Source organism: Tursiops truncatus, chromosome 4 (genome assembly GCF_011762595.2).
Source record: "Tursiops truncatus isolate mTurTru1 chromosome 4, mTurTru1.mat.Y, whole genome shotgun sequence".
Taxonomy (NCBI): Eukaryota; Metazoa; Chordata; class Mammalia; order Artiodactyla; family Delphinidae; genus Tursiops; species Tursiops truncatus.
In genome coordinates, this window is record NC_047037.1 from 10,881,007 (window position 1) to 10,900,612 (window position 19,606).

The 19,606-nt window shown below is 44.0% G+C and overlaps 1 protein-coding gene across 1 annotated transcript in view; it reads left to right on the forward strand.

Moving 5' to 3' along the window:
- HACL1 (2-hydroxyacyl-CoA lyase 1) overlaps window positions 1–8,249 on the forward strand; it is a 51,375-nt gene extending 43,126 nt beyond the window's left edge. The window contains exon 17 of the mRNA XM_019934401.3: window positions 2,273–8,249. Coding sequence (XP_019789960.1) covers window positions 2,273–2,560 — 288 coding nt within the window. The 3' untranslated portion in view covers window positions 2,561–8,249. The remainder of the gene's footprint in view (window positions 1–2,272) is intronic.
- Window positions 8,250–19,606: the final 11,357 nt, after the last annotated feature.

The following is a 19,606-nucleotide window of genomic DNA, read 5'->3' on the forward strand; positions in this document are numbered from 1 at the left end:
AAAGGCTCCTTCTCTAGTCATATTATCTCAAGAGAGAAAAAAAGTTGGCAGGTTAATAGACTGACCAGCAGAGGTCAGTCTGAACAAAGATCAGATTAGTCCAGGACCACTGCCCACTGACTGCCTGCTTTATAAATGGGATCTTTCCTTAGAAGGATAAGATATTGAATAAGCCCCTCTAAAATGAATCTGTTGGTTGATAGTCAAAGTTTACTGGTAAATGTTTTGTATCCCCTAGTTTAATAAGGAACATTCTTACGGGATCCTAGTATGTTGAATACTCAAGTGCCTCATAAAAACTGAACTTTGAAAGATTATGGTTGTTTTCTTAATTTAGGAACGCTGAGAATTCAGGCTTGGAAATGACTTATCAGGTTAGTTCCTCTACTGATATTCTTTCCCAAACCTTTCATACTTCATGGGGTTGTCTAGGGGTTCAAAAAGTTATCCAGAAGCCCAGTGCCTGGTATATAGAAGGCACTCCATAAATGCCATTGTGTTTTAGGAAGATGCAACTTTAGAGAAGAGGAGAATGTTGGCTGGAATTGTGTCCTGTTTAGCAGTGTGGTTTCACTTTGCAAGTAAATGGGTCTTATTTCCCAAATAGAATGAGTCATTTCCTGGAAGACAGGGGCTGTGTGTTTTTATTTCCTTAAACAGCCACCTGCTCACTGGATAATAGCTGAATGAGAATTCATGATGTTTGGAAATAGCTCAGTGGATATTTTCTATGGTTATTTCACATATGCACTTCTGAAGTAGCTCAGCTTATTATGTCACTTGAGTATGTTTTCCTTAGGGAAAAGTTCTCAGATCTGTTACAAAGAAATAATAGGATTTCGAACACCAAAGGAAAATGAAAATAATATTGCTTCCAAAAATGTATTTATTCTTTTACTACTTTTAACTGAATTATAAGAAACATACAATATTGTGTTAGTTTCAGGTGTACAACATGGTGATTTGCTATTTTTATACATTATGAAATGGTCACCACAATAAGACCGGTTACCATCTGTCACCATACAAAGTTGTTACAATATTAGTGATTATGTTCCCTATGTGTACATTACATCCTCATGACTTATTTATTTTATAGCTGGAAGTTTTGACCTCTTAAACCTTGTCCCCTATTTCATCTATCCTTCCACCCTCCTTCCTTCTGGCAACCACCAGTTTATTCTCTGTATCTATGAGTCTGTTTTATTTTGTTTGTTCATTTGTTTTGTTTTTTAGGTTCCACATGTAAGCGAAATCATACAGTATTTGTTTTTCTCTGTTTGACTTACTTAGCATACCACCCTCCAGATCTATCCATGTTGCTGCAAATGGCAAAATTTCGTTCTTTGTATGGCTGAGTAGTAGTATATTGTATATATTAACACCATATCTTCTTTATCTAGTCATCTATGAATGGACATTGAGGTTGTTTCCATACCTTGGCTATTGTAAATAATTCTGCAATGAACATAGGGGTGCATATATCTTTTTGAATTAATGTTTTTATTTTCTTTGGATAAATACCCAGAAGTGGAATTGCTGGATTGTATGGTAGTTCTATTTTTAGTTTTTTGAGGAACCGCCATACTGTTTCCCATAGTGGCTGCACCAACTTCCTTTACTGTTTTTAAGACACTTCTCTAGGCAGTGGGGAAGCAATGCACTGCCATGAAGAAGTGGCACATGATTATTAAAGTATTGATACATGCAAACTTAGAGTGACTAGGATGGAATTTCATATGAGTGTATTAAGAAAGTTGGAAACCAGTTAAATTCCAGATGGGAATTATGATTGAGAAACTCTGGTAAAACTGACTCTGCTGACTGCTGTGGAGAGTGAAATGTATACAGATGAAGTTTGAATCATCTGGTGTTTTCTGGTTGCATTTGCTGCTGCTCATCTGAATAATGGAGTAATGTGGATAAAGGAAATTGAAGATCCTGTGAAATCCTCCCAAAGATAAGGTGCAGATTAAAGTACACTTTGGGTTCAGATCTGACAGGCAAGGCTGCCTAAGCCTCTGGTTTTCACTGGATCATCTTGGATCGTCCCTCCCCTCCAAGGCCTTTTCTTCTAGGAGAGAGGCTAGCTGGTTAGTGAACCCATGGTGAATCCAGGTTGTGTGGTTAACCCTGCAGTTAGGGAGCAGAGAGAAAAGGCACAGCTAGAAACCCCTGGATCTCCAGTTTCAAAGTTTGAAGGGAACACTTTAAATTTTGACTCAGGCCTGGAAATATCCAGAGATGGCGTCACCCATGATTTTCTTCCCAGGGGTCACTGGAGCCAGCTCTGTGGAGTGCTTCATCTACGGCTACCTGGATTGTCCTGAGGCTCATTCCCTGGTCCCAGCGTGTTCCCAGGTACTGCCTCCTCACCCCAGTGATCAGGGAGGGCTCAGGAAATCAGACCTGCTTTCCCCCTAGCCTGAGCTCTGTGTGCTCCCCGCCGTTTGCCATGTGGTATCAGCCATGTTGTCACCTCTTCCGTGAAGCTATCCTCTCTCCCAGCCCTCCTACAGCACCCTGCGTGTACCTTCGTCACTACGCACGATATTCATGATGCATCGAATTCCCATCTCCCTTCCCGCCTTGACCTAGTGCCTGTGTACCCAGATGTCACCCACCCCTCATCTTCCAGGGCCTGCATCCTCCTGCTGTTTGGCAAGCTCCTCTGTGGGCTCCCCCTTGAAGAATCGTGATATATACATCACGGACATTTTCTTGCAGGGGTGGCGGCCCCGGGGGGGTTATATCACAAAAGCCGCAGCAAACAATTCTGAGGGTGCAGCGTGGAGAGGTGAGCCACGGAGGATCAAAGCCCAGCCCTGGTGCCTGGGTTAGACAAGCCCCACTGTCCTTAGAGCCATGTAGGGGTGGGGTCTGGGCCTCGAGGCCCTGATGGAACTGGGCCAAGTCCCTCTTCCAAATGGAGGTCAAAAGTAAAGTTGAGTTACTGGAGATAAATACTTCTTTCACACTTCAGTGCTGTGCACTGATATTTACATCCACTATACTCCTAACTCCATTTCATAACTCACAGTGCCATTCTCGCCCCCTGCCCTTCGCCCACCGTCCAGCTGTGCCCTCTCCCCACCACTCTGCCTACGTCATTCTTCTTCAGAGCTTTCATGCTTATCTTCATTTGATTATTTTTCTGTATTAACTCTAGTAGCACAAAAAATCTAGTATTTTCATTGGAGTACATTTTAAAATTTAGTGTATTAATAGAAGGACTTCACATTCAGTAAGGCCAACAGATCAGGAGACGATTGCCAAGAAAAGATAGTTTCTTACTCACAGTTCTGGAGAGGAGAGGGTCCCACACCGTGCAGGGCTGCATGGGGAAAGGGTGAGGGTGGTCTCCGGGCACAGAGAAAGAGGCAACTTACAGCTGAAGTCTTTACCGTGCTTTCCTTGGAAAGAAACAGGTGAGGCAGATTAAGCTGGTTTAGGATTGGCTAGTTTGAACAATATCCATGGACTCCAGGGTGCAGGGGCTGCCCCAGGCATCTGGTACCTGACCCTGTGGTGATTAGGGAAGGGAGATAAGAGGCCTGGAACGTGAGAGCCCAATACAGAGCACTATAAAGAGGGAGGTTGGGATCGTGGGCTCAGGGTTGATTTGCATATAAAAAGAGTTGTTTGCCAACAGGGGACTAGCTAACCTGGGAGGGGCAGTCCCCGGGGTCAGCAAGGCCCAGGTGTCAAAGCATCAGCATTACAGAAAATAAGATGTGGTTAATACAGAGTGACGTTAAATGGATATGTATTAAATATTGTATTAAATACGAATATTTGGATGATTGGATCTTAAACTTTTATTTCTATTCAAGAATAAGGTATCTTTGAATTTATTAAAGTATTTGTTCCTCCGTGGAGTTTTAAAATTCTCATCCTATTGGCACTACACAACTTTTGTTAAACTTGTTCGTAGACATTATTCTGTTTTGTCACTATTGTAAATAAGTTCTTATCTTCCACTATATTTATATTTGGCTATTGTTTGCATAGTTTGTATACTAATTCCGTACCTTAATGAATTCTCTCTAACCTCTTCTTCCTTTTTCTCATCTGGTGACATTGGCTCGTACTTCCAGAACAATGCTAAATGATACTGATGACCGTGGACCACTTCCTTCTAGGTGTTTTAGAATCAGGATATCGTTTACGTGCTCTCTTCCTTCACGGGGATCAAAAGATGGCAAGAAAGTCTCCCCACAAGGAGTTACTGAGGGTGCAGGGCTTGAATATCTTCCCCAAGGGACATAACAAGATGGGGAAAAAATCCAAACTGTTGTTTGTGCTTGTGGTCACCTGCGACAAAAAGTGACTTCTTGGCCGTTGAATTAGGGCAAATGGGAGTGCTAGTCAATTACTTGCCACTTCGACTTCCTTCCTTCATTGGCACTGAGACCAGTGACGAAGGCAAACATATTGCCTCTGTCATCTGCACCTTCAGAATCTCAGGCCAGGGTCCCCAGGTGAATCAGCAGAAGGTGACCTCCTTTGCTCCCTCTTCCACCCACGGTGATGTGTGCATGGCTGGGGCATCAGTGGGGAGAGGCATTACTTCAGTCCAGGTCCTTTGAGAAGCAGATGCAAAGATGGGATTAAACGTGAGAATTTTATTAAGGGAAACATCTGTGTGAGAGGAAATGGGAGGGGCTGGGAAGGCTGGGAGGGCCATCAGACGCGATGAAAACGGGACCCCAGGAAAGGAGGACGGGGGGAAGGTTGGGTGGGAGCACCCTGGTTGCCACGCAGTCCAAGGAAGCTTTGGCAAGGCTTCTATCCGAGATATCTCCCAGGAAAGGGCCCCCCCCCCCCCCCCCGTTCACATCCTTCTGGACGCAGACATGGGAGGGGAGCCACATGGTGCCTGGGTGATGCAGGTTCAGCACAGATGCCAGAGACAGGTTTCAGGGAGCCTCCACTGGGGCTCTCTGTCAGTTCTGCTGCCGCAGGGCACTTCTGGAGGTCTCTCTACTGCTGCCGTAAGACTGTTAGAGCTGAAAAATAAGGGGGCCAAAGTGCATTCACCAAGACTTAAAATCTAAGGATCTGACCCAGGTCCATCAACAGCTCATTTTTCAGCTTTGGGCCGGGACTCTTCAGCAGAGGATGATAAGCCTGAATTTCCACCCTGCTCTGCTTTGGTGGTTATACCACTCCGAGCCTCAGTTTCCTCATCTCTGTAATGGGGGGAGGAAATAGAACACCTAACTCAGAGTTGCCTGGAGCATGTCTGTTTACAGAAATGCTTAGCAGGAAACCTTGTACAAAAGAGTGCTTTGATCACCATTAACCCCTCTCCCTTCACACCCTCTTCTGCCTCTGGCCCCCAACCCTCATGGAGTCACAGCTAGCTTTGTCCCACTGTGATAAGAGAAGTCCCCATGTCCCTGTAGTGACTGTGTACCTTTGACAGCTTGTCTGTTCCCATTGGGAAACTGGCCACAGCCAGCTTTTAATTTGGCCACCTTCCTTCCACAGCTCAGCACAGGCCTGGGCTGTCAGTGTAAAATCAGGAAAAGGCGCATTCATTTGAGCCAAACTGAATTAGCCAGGCCAGTCTGCGGCCGGGAAGTCACGTGCTGCTTTCCCAAACCAAACAAATTATTTTTAGATTATTCACTCTTTGGCATTATCCATGCCACAGCTCTCTCCTGTTAGGGCACATCAGAGAAAATTGGCTACGGCCAAATAATGCATATTTCGCAGCCATTTGTCTGCACTGGACCTCCATGTGCAAAGTGAAAAGTGGTTGAAATTGTGAAAAGTGGTTGAAATTGACCCCTAAGTTCTCAACCCTAGTGGTGAGTGCACTGCCATCACCGGGGGAGCTTCTATTTTATTTTTTTTAAGTTTTTTTTAAATTGAAGTAATTACAATGTTGTGTTACTTTCTGGTGTACAGCAAAGTGATTCAGCTATGTACATATATATATTCTTTTTCATATTCTTTTCCATTATGGTTTATTACAGGATATTGAATATAGTTCCCTGTGCTATACAGTAGGACCTTGGTTCATCTACTTTATATATAGTAGTTTGTATCTGCTAATCCCAAACTCCTAATTTATTCCTCCCCCACCTTCCCTTTTGGTAACCACAAGTTTGTTTTCTATGTCTGTGAGTCTGTTTCTGTTTTGTAAATAAATTCATTTGTATCATATTTTAGATTCCACATATAAGTGATACCATCTGATATTTGTCTTTCTCTTTCTGACTTACTTCACTTAGTATGATAATCTCTAGGTCCATCCATGTTACTGTAGATGGCATTATTCATTCTTTTTTATAGCTGAATAGTATTCCATTGTGTATGTGTGTGTGTGTATACATCTTCTTTATCTATTCATCTGTCGATGAACATTTAGGTTGCTTCCATGTCTTGGCTATTGTAAATAGTGCTGCTATGAACATAGGGGTGCATGTATCTTTTGGAATTAGAGTTTTCTCTAGATATATGCCCAGGAGTAGGATTGCTGGATCGCATGGCAACACTAGTTTTAGTTTTTTGGGGAACCTCCATACTGTTCTCCATAGTGGCTGCACCAATTTACAATTCCCACCAACAGTGTAGGAGGGTTCTCTTTTCTCCACACCCTCTCCAGCATGTATTATTTGTAGACTTTTTAATGATAGCCATTCCGACCAGTGTGAGGTGATATCTTGTTGTTTTGACTTGTATTTCTATAGTTATTAACGATGTTGAGCATCTTTTCATGTGCCTGTTGGCCATCTGACCCCCAACCCTCTGCCTCTGGCCCCCAACCCTCATGGAGTCACAGAGCTAGCTTTGTCCCACTGTGATAAGAGAAGTCCCCATGTCCCTATAGTGACTGTGTGCCTAAAAAGACATTGGAGAAATGTCTATTTAGGTCTTCTGCTTAATTTTTGATTGGGTTGTTTGGTTTTCTGATAATTAAGCTGTATGAGCTGTTTGTGTATTTTGGAAATTCAGCCCTTGTCAGTCACATCATTTGCAACTACTTTCTCCCAGTCCGTAGGTTGTCTTTTCATTTTGTTTATGGTTTCCTTTGCTGTGCGAAATCTTATAAAGTTTGATTAGGTTCCATTTGTTTATTTTTGCTTTTACTTCTATTGCCTTGGGAGACTGGCCTAAGAAAACATTTGTACAACTTCTGTCAGAGAACATTTTGCCTATGTTCTCTTCTAGGAGTTTTATGGTGTCATGTCTTATATTTAAGTCTTTAAGCCATTTTGAGTTTATTTTTTGTGTATGGTGTGAGGGTGTGTTCTAACTTCATTGATTTACATGAGGCTGTCCAGCTTTCTTAACACCACTTGCTGAAGAGACTGTCTTTTTTCCATTGTATATTCCTGCCTCCTTTGTCAAAGATTCATTGACTGTAGGTGTGTGGGTCTATTTCTGGGCTCTTGATTCTGTACCATTGATCTATGTTTTTGATCTATGTTTTGATCTCTGTTTTTGTGCCAATACCACACTGTTTGGATTACTGTAGCTTTGTAGTATTGTCTGAAGTCTGGGAGGGTTATGCCTCCAGCTTTGTTCTTTTTCCTCAGGATTGCTTTGGCAATTCTGGGCCTTTTATAGTTCCATATAAATTTTAGGATTATTTGTTCTAGTTCTGTGAAACATGTTATGGGTAATTTGATAGGGATTGCATTAAATCTGTAGATTGCTTTGCGTAGTATGGCCATCTTAACAATGTTAATTTTTCCAATCCAAGAGCATGGGATATCTTTCCATTTCTTTGAATAATCTTCAGTTTCCTTTATCAATGTTTTATAGTTCCTAGCATATAAGTCTTTCACTTCCTTTATTTATTTATATATTTTTTGATGTGATTTTAAAAGGGATCATTTTTTACTTTACCTGGGGAGCTTTTAAAGATCCTGGTTCTCAGGCCACACCCCAGCCCAATTACATCAGAATCTCTAGGGTGGGACCCAGGCATCAGTGTCTTTTAAAGCTCCCCTGGTGATGCCAGTGTGCAGACCAGTTTGAGAACCAGTAAAAGACAATTTCAAAGCTTCCTTCCATCTCTAATTCCAGTGACAGTGATCTTGAAGAGGGTACAGCCTACTTCTAATTTAATTCATAAAATAGGAATTGTGTGAGTGAATATTCCAGCAATTTTGTAATTTTATATTCTTCTTAAATTCCCTGCTCTCAATCATGTTCCTCTTTGGCATCTTTTTCAGTCAGTGTTTAGACTCATAATTAATACCTTTTCCCTGCATAAATATTTATTTACTTCATGCATCTGTCATAATTCCTTGTGTTCACTTGTACAGCCTGTTTGCGGCAGGTACACATTTCACAGAACTAGTTAACTTTTCTTTGTTACTCTAATAGAAATTAGCTCCTGAGCTCCAGTTCTGCTCGCTGTCTTACGTGTACAGCTCAGTGAATTGTTATGTAGGTGTGCGTCCATGTAAGCCCTGCCCAGATTGAGATATTTAACACTTCCCTCCGGCAATCCAGAGGGCTCCCTCCTGCCCTTTCCACCCAACCCTACATCCCCCAGAGGTAACTGTGCTCTAACTTCTATCACCAGAGGGTCAGAGGTAACTGTGCTCTAACTTCTTTCACCAGAGGGTAACACTCAAGTCTCCTTTGACTAAGTGCTTCCTCTAATTGAGGTTCACGCCTCTCCCCGGGCTTCTTCTTCCCTGAGGGTGATCTAGGTCTCCCATCAGAGGAGAGGTCTGCTTCAGGCATGGCTGTTCAGTAATCTATTTATGTATCACAGACCATCCCCAAATGTAGTGGGTAAACACAAGACGTTCTCTCTCACAGTTTGGTGGGTTGATGGGGCTCAGCCCATTCTTCTCATCTCACCTGAGATCTCGAGCAGCTGCGGTCTGACAGCAGCTGCACCTGGGTCCCAGAGGCCCTGCTGAGCTGGAAGGTCTGGGTTGCCTTCTCTTTCTGAGAAAGTAAAAATTAGCTCTGGCTAAGAATGTAAAAATCTGCTCAGCCTTTCATTCGGCTGGAGTATGAGACATGGATTGAATGATATGCAGAATTGACAGAATATATTCCATCCAGGGACTCACTGCAAGGGGAAAGGCCTAACAACCATCTTTGTTATTCCTGAGTAACTTTGTTTTCTAAAATCATAGACTATCAGAAACTTTCATCAGTAAGAATGACACGCCCCGATTTTGCCCAGAGGAGCCAAGTCACTTGGACACAGAGAAAAAGCCTTGGTTTGTTTCTGGGCAAACCTCAGATGCACCTCCTCAGGTGCAGAGTTTCTGGACACGGCATTTTCCGTCTAACATAACCGTTTAGTGTCTGAGGAAACATGACCCTGGCGTCCATCTCGCAGTCCTGAGCAGATGTGGAATCCTTTACACGGAGCCTGCTTTGCTTTGAGCCTATCAAAACTTTGATTCAGTACCATAATCGCCGAATTGTATACTCTAAAATGGTGAATTTTATGGTATGTGAATTTTGCGTCTGTGGAATACGGCATCTCAGTTTTAAAAATGATAGACAAGCCCTTGGCATGGAAAATTGTTGGCTCTTAATGCCACTTTACACTGAGTTTCTTTGATGACCTCAGTTTAGTAAACTGGTTTTTCAATTAAAAACAAACAAAAATCTCAGCTTCATTTGTATTCCGCTAAACCCCACCCTTCCCCCAAACCTTATGCTAACTCTGCTTTACTTTTGTTGGTGAGTTGCCCCATGATTCCTCTGGGGTGTGGTCTGTCTTTGCAGTGGCTCAATACACCTGGCTTTGTCAGGCCAGTTTGTACCTGACAGTCGTAAGCTGTCAGGAGGACAACCCTGGTGCCTTGGCACTCCTCCACATGGCCTCTCTCCACCAGTGGTGTCTTCCCCTCTAGGGCCTCTCCACGGGCTGCTCTCTCCAGCAGGGGACCTGGGCTTCTCACACGGTGGCTGACTTCCACAAAAACTAGAGTAAAAGCTGCCAGGCTTTCTTAAGACTTAGGCCTGGAGCTGTTACAGCATTTCTTGTGCTGCACTCTGTCGGTTACAGGGAGTAAGAGGCCAACCCAGATTCAGCGTGGGAGGGGACGGCACAGGTGTGGTTCATTGGGGGCCATCTTTGGAGGCCAGCTGCCACCACTGTCCTCTCTTCTCATGGCGTTCCATCATTAGGCTTCATCTGCCTTGTGTTTCAGCCTCAGGCCCTGCTAATCTGCAGATAGCATCCACTCTCTACAGACAGCCAGAGCTCTTCCAGTTTGCCCTCTGCTCAGTCCCTTCGGCTTCCCTCCGGGACCATGGGGAGTTTCTGGCCGCATTCCCCACACTGTGCTGGGATGCCCGGGTCTCTGCAGGCCTCTCTCAGGCCCAGCTGCCTGGGCTTCTCCCTCAGACCTTGTAATGCTACCACCAGGTGCCATGCTGGATGTGGCTTCTCGTCGGGGTCCACACCCTGGGGGTTCAGGCCCCTTGTGCTGGGGATTCCCCAGACCTGGCAGACTTACCCATCCTCTGAGGTAGTGAATGCCACTGACTGAAGGAATGGGGGGCTTTGGGAAAACAAGAAAAAAATGCGCAAGAGAAAATAGATAAAATGTAAGTATTTAGTATAACTTTTCTAGGAAATCTGCAACAGTGAGGGCTGTTCTGTTTCAGGCAGCTATTAATAGGGTTTTTTTTCTTTTTAATTCAATTTTTTTTTTTTTTTTTTTGGCTGCAACCTGCAGCTTGTGGGATCTTAGTTCCCCAACCAGGGATCGAACCTGGGCCCCTTGCAGTGGAAGCTCTGAGTCCTAACCACTGGACCGCCAGGGGATTCCCAGGCGGCATTAATATTGATTATCGGTATTGTTTTGATCTGAATTTGAGGTAATGATAATCAAGTTTACATAACTCTTAAGAACTTTCATACATATAATTTATTTCATCTTCACAGCAATCTTTTGAAAGGAGGGATTATTATTATTCCCATATTACAGATTATCTGTAATTCCCATATTACGGATAAGGAAACAGACTCGGGGAAATCAAGGGACTTTTCCAAGGTCACATATTGTATGGTTTTATCTTGAAGGGACAATTTTAAAAGAAAAAAGATTTGGAAGAGAACCAATGGGCCTGTGAATTTAAATGAGAATGTTTTGATTTTTCCATTTTGATTATCTTGCAAAATACTGGGCTTTTAGGGGGGGGAAACCTCAGGATTCCTAAAGACAATAATGGCAAAGTATGGAGAACAGTTGTGATAAAGTGAGAAAGAAATAGATCACACAGTACCATTCACTTCGCTAACCCTGCGTGTGGAAAACGTGAGCCTCTGGATTCCTCATCTGAGAAAAGATACGAGACGCAGCTCGAGCCCTGGACCCGCTAATGGGGCCGCCAGGCTGACTTTGGGCTGAGGTTTGAGGGTTCAGGGCCCTGAGCGACAGGCACCTGAGGATAAATCCAGCTCCTCAGCGATAATCCGCGTGGCTGCGTGTTTGAGTGTGTGCAGCCGAGGCTGCTCCACAAATTCCTGTATAAAGGAACTCACCAGAACAGGACATGGCGTTCATGAGACCTGCAGACGTGGGGGAGGAAGTGCTCCTCAAAGACCTTGGCTTTGGGGCCTTAACTTGGAAAATTGCCTCCCAGTAGGTCTTTTAATACATAGTGATCCTGCCTCTAAGTCATTATGTAATAAACGCTTTACATTCATTATTCTTTAAAAGCTGGACTCCATTTTAAATAAAAATAGACTGGAGACAAGAGAGGTCACTGACAGAAAATAGTACATATTGGTATGGCCTTATTTTCCTTTTTCTCTAAATGTGTTTATAATTGCACACCAGGACAAACAAGTTTGAGCTCTTTGAATAGAAACCATTTAAGCTTTCTTTGACAGTGTGACTCAACTTGGGCGAATAGGGTTGAGAACGATCCACAGAAAAGTAAAACAAATTGGCTACTTATGGAGCCACCTACTAATGGAAATGGAAATGCTTTTAGCACAAGTTCTTTCCAGGAATCTCCCAGACTGACTGAAATAGGGCAGGAATAAAAATGGAAAATTGGGCTTCCCTGGTGGCGCAGTGGTTGAGAGTCTGCCTGCCAATGCAGGGGACACGGGTTCGTGCCCCGGTCCGGGAAGATCCCACATGCCGCGGAGCGGCTGGGCCCGTGAGCCATGGCCGCTGAGCCTGCACGTCCAGAGCCTGTGCTCCGCAACGGGAGAGGCCACAACAGTGAGAGGCCTGCGTACTGCAAAAAAAAAAAAAAAAAGGAAAATTACTTTAGAACGTCATTTGAATATTGGATGCTACCACTTATCAGTTGCCTTGAGTTTGTGAAGTTCCTAATTCAAGAGCTGTTCACTTTTTTTTTTTTTGCGTTACGCGGGCCTCTCACTGCTGTGACCTCTCCTGTTGTGGAGCACAGGCTCCAGACGCGCCGGCTCAGCGGCCATGGCTCACGGGCCCAGCCGCTCCGCGGCATGTGGGATCCTCCCAGACCGGGGCACGAACCCACGTCCCCTGCATCGGCAGGCGGACTCTCAACCACTGCGCCACCAGGGAAGCCCAAGAGCTGTTCACTTTTATAAAGACAATTGAAACTGATATATAAGGCGGGGGTGGGGGGATGGTAAAAGAAATTTGGAGCATGTAAGAAAGGCCAAAAAGAAGTAATGATATATATTTTAAATTGACCTCAGTTCAAAATATGTTTTTGAATTTGCAAACCACAGGCCTCTTCCAGAGTGCCTCAATTCTGAGAATCTGTACGCCGATGAACTGAAATATAGTTACAAACGGAAATCTTAAAATACGGTTATGTATGCTTTTAAGGTGGATGTGATGTTTAAAGGGAGGGCAGGAACGTAGGGAGAAGATAAGAGACCAGAAGAAGACTGTCACAAAGTAGAATTTTCCAAGGAAGTTGTAAGTTTATCCAAATTTCCCTGCAGAAAACGGTCATCTGAGTAAGTGTACCCTAATAATTCAGTCACTGAAGATACACTTATTTTGCTAACTTTTAGACCAGTGGTTCTCAAAGTGTGGTCCATGGACCAGCAGCAGCACCTGGAAACATAAGAACTACAAATCCCCACCCAACTTCCAAGACTTCTGAGTCTTGGAAACTCAGAAATCTGTGTTTTAACAAGTCCTCTGGGTGATCTGACGCACGCTCAAGTTAGACCTGTTTACCCCAGATTCATAAGTTTTTAGTTCCAGGCATCCAAGCGAGGAAACTTGGCCCATTTTTCTGCTATTCAGGTGTGCCTCATTTCCAAAACACAGGGTGTCAGGAGGGGGAAGACGGGTGTGAATTGGTTCTGGGCGACAATGTCACATAGTTGGAGAAAGAGTGCTAAGCTCAAGAGAAGGACCAGCTGTGTGCCCCCTGCAGATTCAGGGCGGAGAGCTGGCGAGGATGCACAAGGAACCCAGAAGCCTTCTGAGAAGGAAAGAGCAGGTTGGAAAGCACAGGCTCGACTCAAGAAGAGCAGATAGTGGGGGAATGGCCACAGATTTTTGGTGCTCTGCCTTCAAGAGGTGGAGCTTAACTCTCCTTCCTTTGACTGTGGCCTGGACTCAGTGACTTGCTTCCAGTGACAGTGTGTCACTTCCAGGACTAGGTCACAAAAGGCTGTGGCCTTTTCCTTTTTCTCACTCTTGTATCACTCGTTCTTGGGGAAGCCTGCTGAGGTGTCACGAAGACACTCACAAAGCCTTGTGAAAAAGTCTGTGTGGCCAGGAACTGAGGTCTCTGAAGAGCTTCCAGCCCCAGCCAGGCCTTCAGATGACTGCAGAGACTGGGCCCCCTGCACCGCCCCGCCCTGCCCCACAGTGTGACTCAGATGGCCCTGGCTTCCGCCCTTTACCCCTCCCATCACCCACACTTGCACTCGAGCCCTCAGAAGAGGAGGACCTTAAATCACTGGGGTCTCTGTGTGTTTCCCCCTCTTTTGACTACAGTCTACCCCTGCAGGGGCAGAGGGAGGAGTGGTGGGAATAGATACACGCGTGAGCATGACAGGGGACCTCTCCCTGTTGTCTGGCACTACGGCACCAAAAATGCCTGTACTCAGAGCTGGAAGGGCAGTGGTGAGCAGGAACACATCTCCAGCCCCGTGTGAGGATGCATCAGGATTAACAGGTTAGGGCCATCTGAATATAGACTTGAACAGGCGGGGGCGGTGGTGTGAGAACACTTAAGATCTACTCCCCTAGCAAATTTCAAAAAGTATACAATATAGTATTGATAATATTAGTCACCATGCTGTACATTAGGTCTTCGGAACTTATTCATCCTGCATAATGCTGCAGCTTTGTTCCCTTTGACCAACATCTCCCCATTTACCCCACCCACACCCCCTGGAAACCACCATTCTACTCCTTGCTTCTATGAATTTTGACTTTTTTAGGTTCCATATATAAGTGAGGTCCTGTAGTATTTGTCTTTCTGTGCCTGGCTTCTTTTATTTCATTTAGCGTAATGTCCTCCAGGTTCATCTGTTGCTGTGATCTGAATGTTTTTGTTTTCCACAATGGCTGTACATTACATTCTCACCAACAGAGCACAGGGGTTTTTTCTCGTCAGCACTTCATCTTTTATTATTTTGATAATAGCCATTCTGACAGGTGTGGTGTGATATCTCATTGTGGTTTGATTTGCATTTCCCTGATGATTAGTGATGTTGAACACTTTTTCATATACCTGTTGACCATTTGGGTGTCTTTGGAAAAATATCTACTCAGGTTCTTGCCCTTTTTAACATCAGGTTATTTGTATTCTTGCTTGAGTTGTTTGAGTTCCCTATATATTTTGGATATTAATCCCTTATCAGATGTATGGTTGGCAGATATTTTCCCCATCCCATAGGTTGTTCCTTCACTGTTTCTTGTTTCCTTTGCTATACAGAAGCTTTTTAGTTTAATACAATCTCATTTGACTATCTGTTTTTCATTGCCTGTGCTTTTTGCGGTCTTATCTAATAAAGGATTGCACGCACCAATGTCAAGAAGCCTTTCCCCTATGTTTTCTTCCAGTATTTTAATAGTTTCAGATCATATGTTTTAGACTTTAATCCATTTGAGTTGATTTTTGTATATGGTGTGAGATAAGGATCCAATTTTATTCTTCTGCTTGTGGCTATCAAGTTTTCCCAACACCATTTATGGAAGAGACTGTCCTTTCTCCATTGTGTGTTGTTGCACTTTTTTGAAATCAATAGACCATAAATGTGTGGATTTTATTTCTGGGCTCTCTGTTCTCTTTTATTTGTCTACATGTCTGTTTTTATGCTAGTCTCATACTATTTTGATTAATATAGCTTTGTAATATATTTTGAAATCAGGTAATGTAATACCTCCAGCTTTGTTCTTCCTGTTCAAGATGACTTTGGTTATCAGGGTCTTTTGTGGTTCCATATAAATTTTAGGATTGTTTTTTCTACTTCTCTTAAAACTGCCATTGGAATCTTGATAGGGATTGCACTGAATCTTTAGATGGCCTTGGGTAGCATGGAAATTTTAACAATATTAATTCTTCCAATCAATGAACACAGGATATATTTCCATTTATATGTGTCTTCTTCAATTTCTTTCATCAGTGTTTTATAGTTTTCAGTGTACAGATCTCTCATTTCCTTGGTTAAATTTATTCCTAAGTATTTTATTTTATTTTATGCAATTGAAAATGTAATTGTTTTCTTAATTTCTTTTTCAGATATTTCATTGTTAATTCTAAAAAGACAACTGATTTTTCTATGTTGATTTTACATCCTGCAACTTTACTGAACGTGTTTATTAGTTTCAATAGCTTGTGTAGTCTTTAAGGTGTTCTCTATGTAATATCATGTAATCTGCAAACAGAGACAATTTTATTTCTTCTTTTCCAATTAAATGCCTTCTATTACTTTTTCTTGCCTAATTGCTCTGGCTAGGACTTCTAGTGGTATATAGAATAGAAATGATGACAGTGGGCACTCTTTTCTTTTTCCTGATAGTAGAGGGAAAACTTTCAGCTTTTCACCGTTTAGTATGACGTTAACTGTCGGCTTGTCATATATGGTCTTTATTTTAACACGCTTTTTAAAAAGTGCTTTGTAAGAGGTTTTCTGTGGAAAATTGGTAAAATCAAGTGAGATATAATGTTTTATTCAAAGGGGAAAACTCAATTAAGAGAATGCTTTAAATTGACTCTTGTGTTGCGGGAAAAGTTGAAAGATCTGAATATTTGGTACTTTGAGGGGTATTAAGGGACATAAGACAACAAAGATACAAGAAATAACAAGTACTACTAACCAGGTTTTTAAAAATTTTTTTTAATATTTATTTATTTATTTATTTGGTCGTACTAGGTCTAGGTTGCAGCAGGTGGGCTCCTTAGTTGAAGCTCATGGGCTCCTTAGTTGCGGCTCACCAGCTCCTTAGTTGTAGCACGCAGACTCCTTAGTTTTGGCATGCGAACTCTTGGTTGGGGCATGCATATGGGATCTAGTTCCCTGACCAGGGATCGAACCTGGGCCCCCTGCATTGGGAGTGTGGAGTCTTAGCCATTGCACCACCAGGGAAGCCCCTAACAAGTTTATTGAAAGATTTAAGTTCTTTTTTTTTTTTTAATATTTATTTATGTTTTTGGCTGTGCCAGGTCTTAGCTGCGGCATATGCGATCTTAGTTGTGGCATGCGGGATCTAGTTCCCTGACCAGGGATTGAACCCAGGCCCCCTGCATTGGGAGTGCAGAGTCTTAACCACTGGACCACCAAGGAAGTCCCAGAAAGCTTTAGGTTCTTAAACAAGCTCTATCACATCCCCCTTTCACAGATCCCAGGCAATAGTTCAAACAGGAATCATAGCTTTTGCTGTCAGTTTCAGGTATAAACCAACTCTCATTTTCAGGCTTTAGAAAGTCCAGTTCAATCTATACCAAAACTTCAACCTCTCATCCAGTTCAAATGCCAAGGGGTGTTAGGTGCCCACACCTAAAGAGAGTTACTGATGCTCTCTTATATGCTTGACACCTGATCTGTTTCCTGTGCCCTGCACCATCACAGTGGTCGGAAAACGTCCTAATGCATCTGCTCTGTAGCAGCCTTCTTTCTTCATGGGGTAGTACAGGACTAAAAGAAGCCATGAGCAGTCCTCTCCTCCCACCCCACCAGGTCCATAAGCAACATGTCTTGTATATACAAGAGTCTAAACATTCCCACATATAGGCTGAGAGGGAAACCAGCATTCCTTAAGCACCCGCTGTGTGCCAGGCACTTGCCACATGGTAATTCCTTTCGTTCTCGCAAAACCCCGGAGCCCAGTTTGCAAATGAGGAAGCACAAGCTCAGAGAGGCTTAGCAACTTGCCTATGATCACACAACCAGGAAATGGACTTGAATCCAGTTCTTCTGAATTGTATCCACTCCCAAATTTGTATCCTGTAGCTATAACCCCCAGTACTTCAAACTGTGACTGTATTTGGAGATAGGGCCTTATGGCTGGGCCCTAATTCAATCTGACTGCTATCCTTATAAGGAGAGGATATTTGAACACATAGACAACAGGGATGTCCATGCACAGAGGAAAGGCCATGTGAGGATGCAGCTGGAAGGTGGCCATCTACAAGCCAAGGAGAGAGGCCTCAGAGGAAACCAAACCTGCAGACACCTTGATCTTGGACTTCTAGTCTCCAGAACTGTGAGAAAATACGTTTGTTGTTTAAACCACCTAATCTGTGGTCTTTTGGTTATGGCCGCCCTAGCAGATGCATATACTGGACTAATGCATTTTCCAGACAGCATGTGCAGAATCACAGACTGTAATTGAGGATATGTCAGCATCTTCTCCTCTGAAGACTATTTTTCAGGAGTTGTTGACATGGCATTGAGGCATGGAAGCCAGAGCTGGACAGAGCTAGTTGTTTTGTTCCCAGCTAGGTGTAGGCCTGATGTGGGAGGTGTCTGGCACATGGTGGAGAGAGCCTGGGGGAGGTGGGGGGAGAATGCATTCGCCCAGCCCTCACCTTACACAGGGGGCTCTGGAACCTAACATTTATAGGCCAGACTGTGTGAAAGTGCCTTACACATGTCATTTCATTTACAGCTAAGGCCTCTACAGCTGCAAACTTGCATTTCCCTTGGCAAGAGGCAAGTCTGTTCTGAGACTTTGTAAGGGGAATCTTGACCCAGGCTGAATTACTCTTAGGGATTTTGGATATCTTGCAATGTAGTTTACCATTTTGCATATACCATGGAAATCCATTCATTAGTTCATTTAATGTTTATTGAATGTCTACTGTGTGTCAGATATGACACTTGGGCGGATAAAGAGAAGAACCAGTCATGGGCCTTGTGTTCAAGGAATTAATAATCTACTCAGAGAAATAAGACATGTATCAAAATAACTATATTGCAAGGTTGAAAGCACAGAGTAGAACTCCCTTTATATTAGCACATATACATACACACGAACATAAGTATTCTTCTTTTTGAATAGTTTAAATGTCTCCTACCACATGGCAAGGCATTGTATAAGGCATTTTAGAAGTGGTACATTGAGGGACTTCCCTGGCGGCCCAGTGGTTAAGAGTCCACGCTCCCAATGCAGGGGGCAAGTGTTCAATCCCTGGTTGGGGAACTAAGATCCTGCATGTTGCATGGCGCGGCCAAAAAAAGAAAAAAAAAAGGATAGAAGTGGTATATTGAATCCATAGTGTGGAAGAGGAGACCCCTCTCCCCACACTTATACCCTGGGCCACTCCTTCTAAGGCCATGTGCCCATGCCCTCCAAAAAAAAAGGAGTTATCGGTCTGATGGGTCAGAACCCAGGATCCTCACAGGGCCGTGTTGCTCATGGGTGGGCTCACTCTGCCTTAAAGATCAGCTCTGTGGCCTCCTGAGAATTCCTAGGGGCTGCTCACCAGGTCTGGCCTTGTCCCCCCCACCCCTCATTCTTGTCTCTGGAGGGGAGGGGAGCAGAAGCCCAAAGAAGGGCCAGTCATCTCAATTCCCTGGGGAGGAAGAAGAACCCTCTGTGGCTTCCAGGTCTGACCCACATTCCCCAGCTCAGCCTTTGCCAGAATCCATCTTGGTTGTTACCATAATTAATAAAGTGTCCTCAGTTCCCACTTGGGTGCTGAGACTTGCATGCAGCCCCCTAGTCAGGTCCTGAGTGGGGAGAGGTGAGTCCCGAGGTTGGCTGTTCCTAGTACAGGGAATCTCAGGGTTCATCCCCGACCCTTCCTCAGAGCCCCATAAGGGATGTTATCTCTCCTGAGCTCTGAGAAGTTTCCTCAGCTGGTGAGTGGCCAAGCTGGGATTCCAACCAGCTACCGTTTGACTTGAAACCGTAGTGCTGTTGCCACCATGCACACTGCCCTCTAAGTGCAAGAATGAAAATGAGGGAACAAGCGGGGACGGTCCCAGGAGCAAATGCATCCCTCCTGGCAGAGTTTTCATGGAGGAAGGAACATTTAAACTTGGGAGATCTGGGAGGATTTGGACATGCAGGGAGGGGGCCTTTGCCAGTGGAGGGGAGAGCAGGGATTCTGGAATAGGTGGAATAGGAGAGAAACGTGAGGCCAGCATTCCCTGCTGGCAGCTCGCAGCAGGAGCTGGAATTCCCTGCACACATGGAGAATCTTCCCGCATCGCCCAGCCGTTCACACTGGGAAGCGA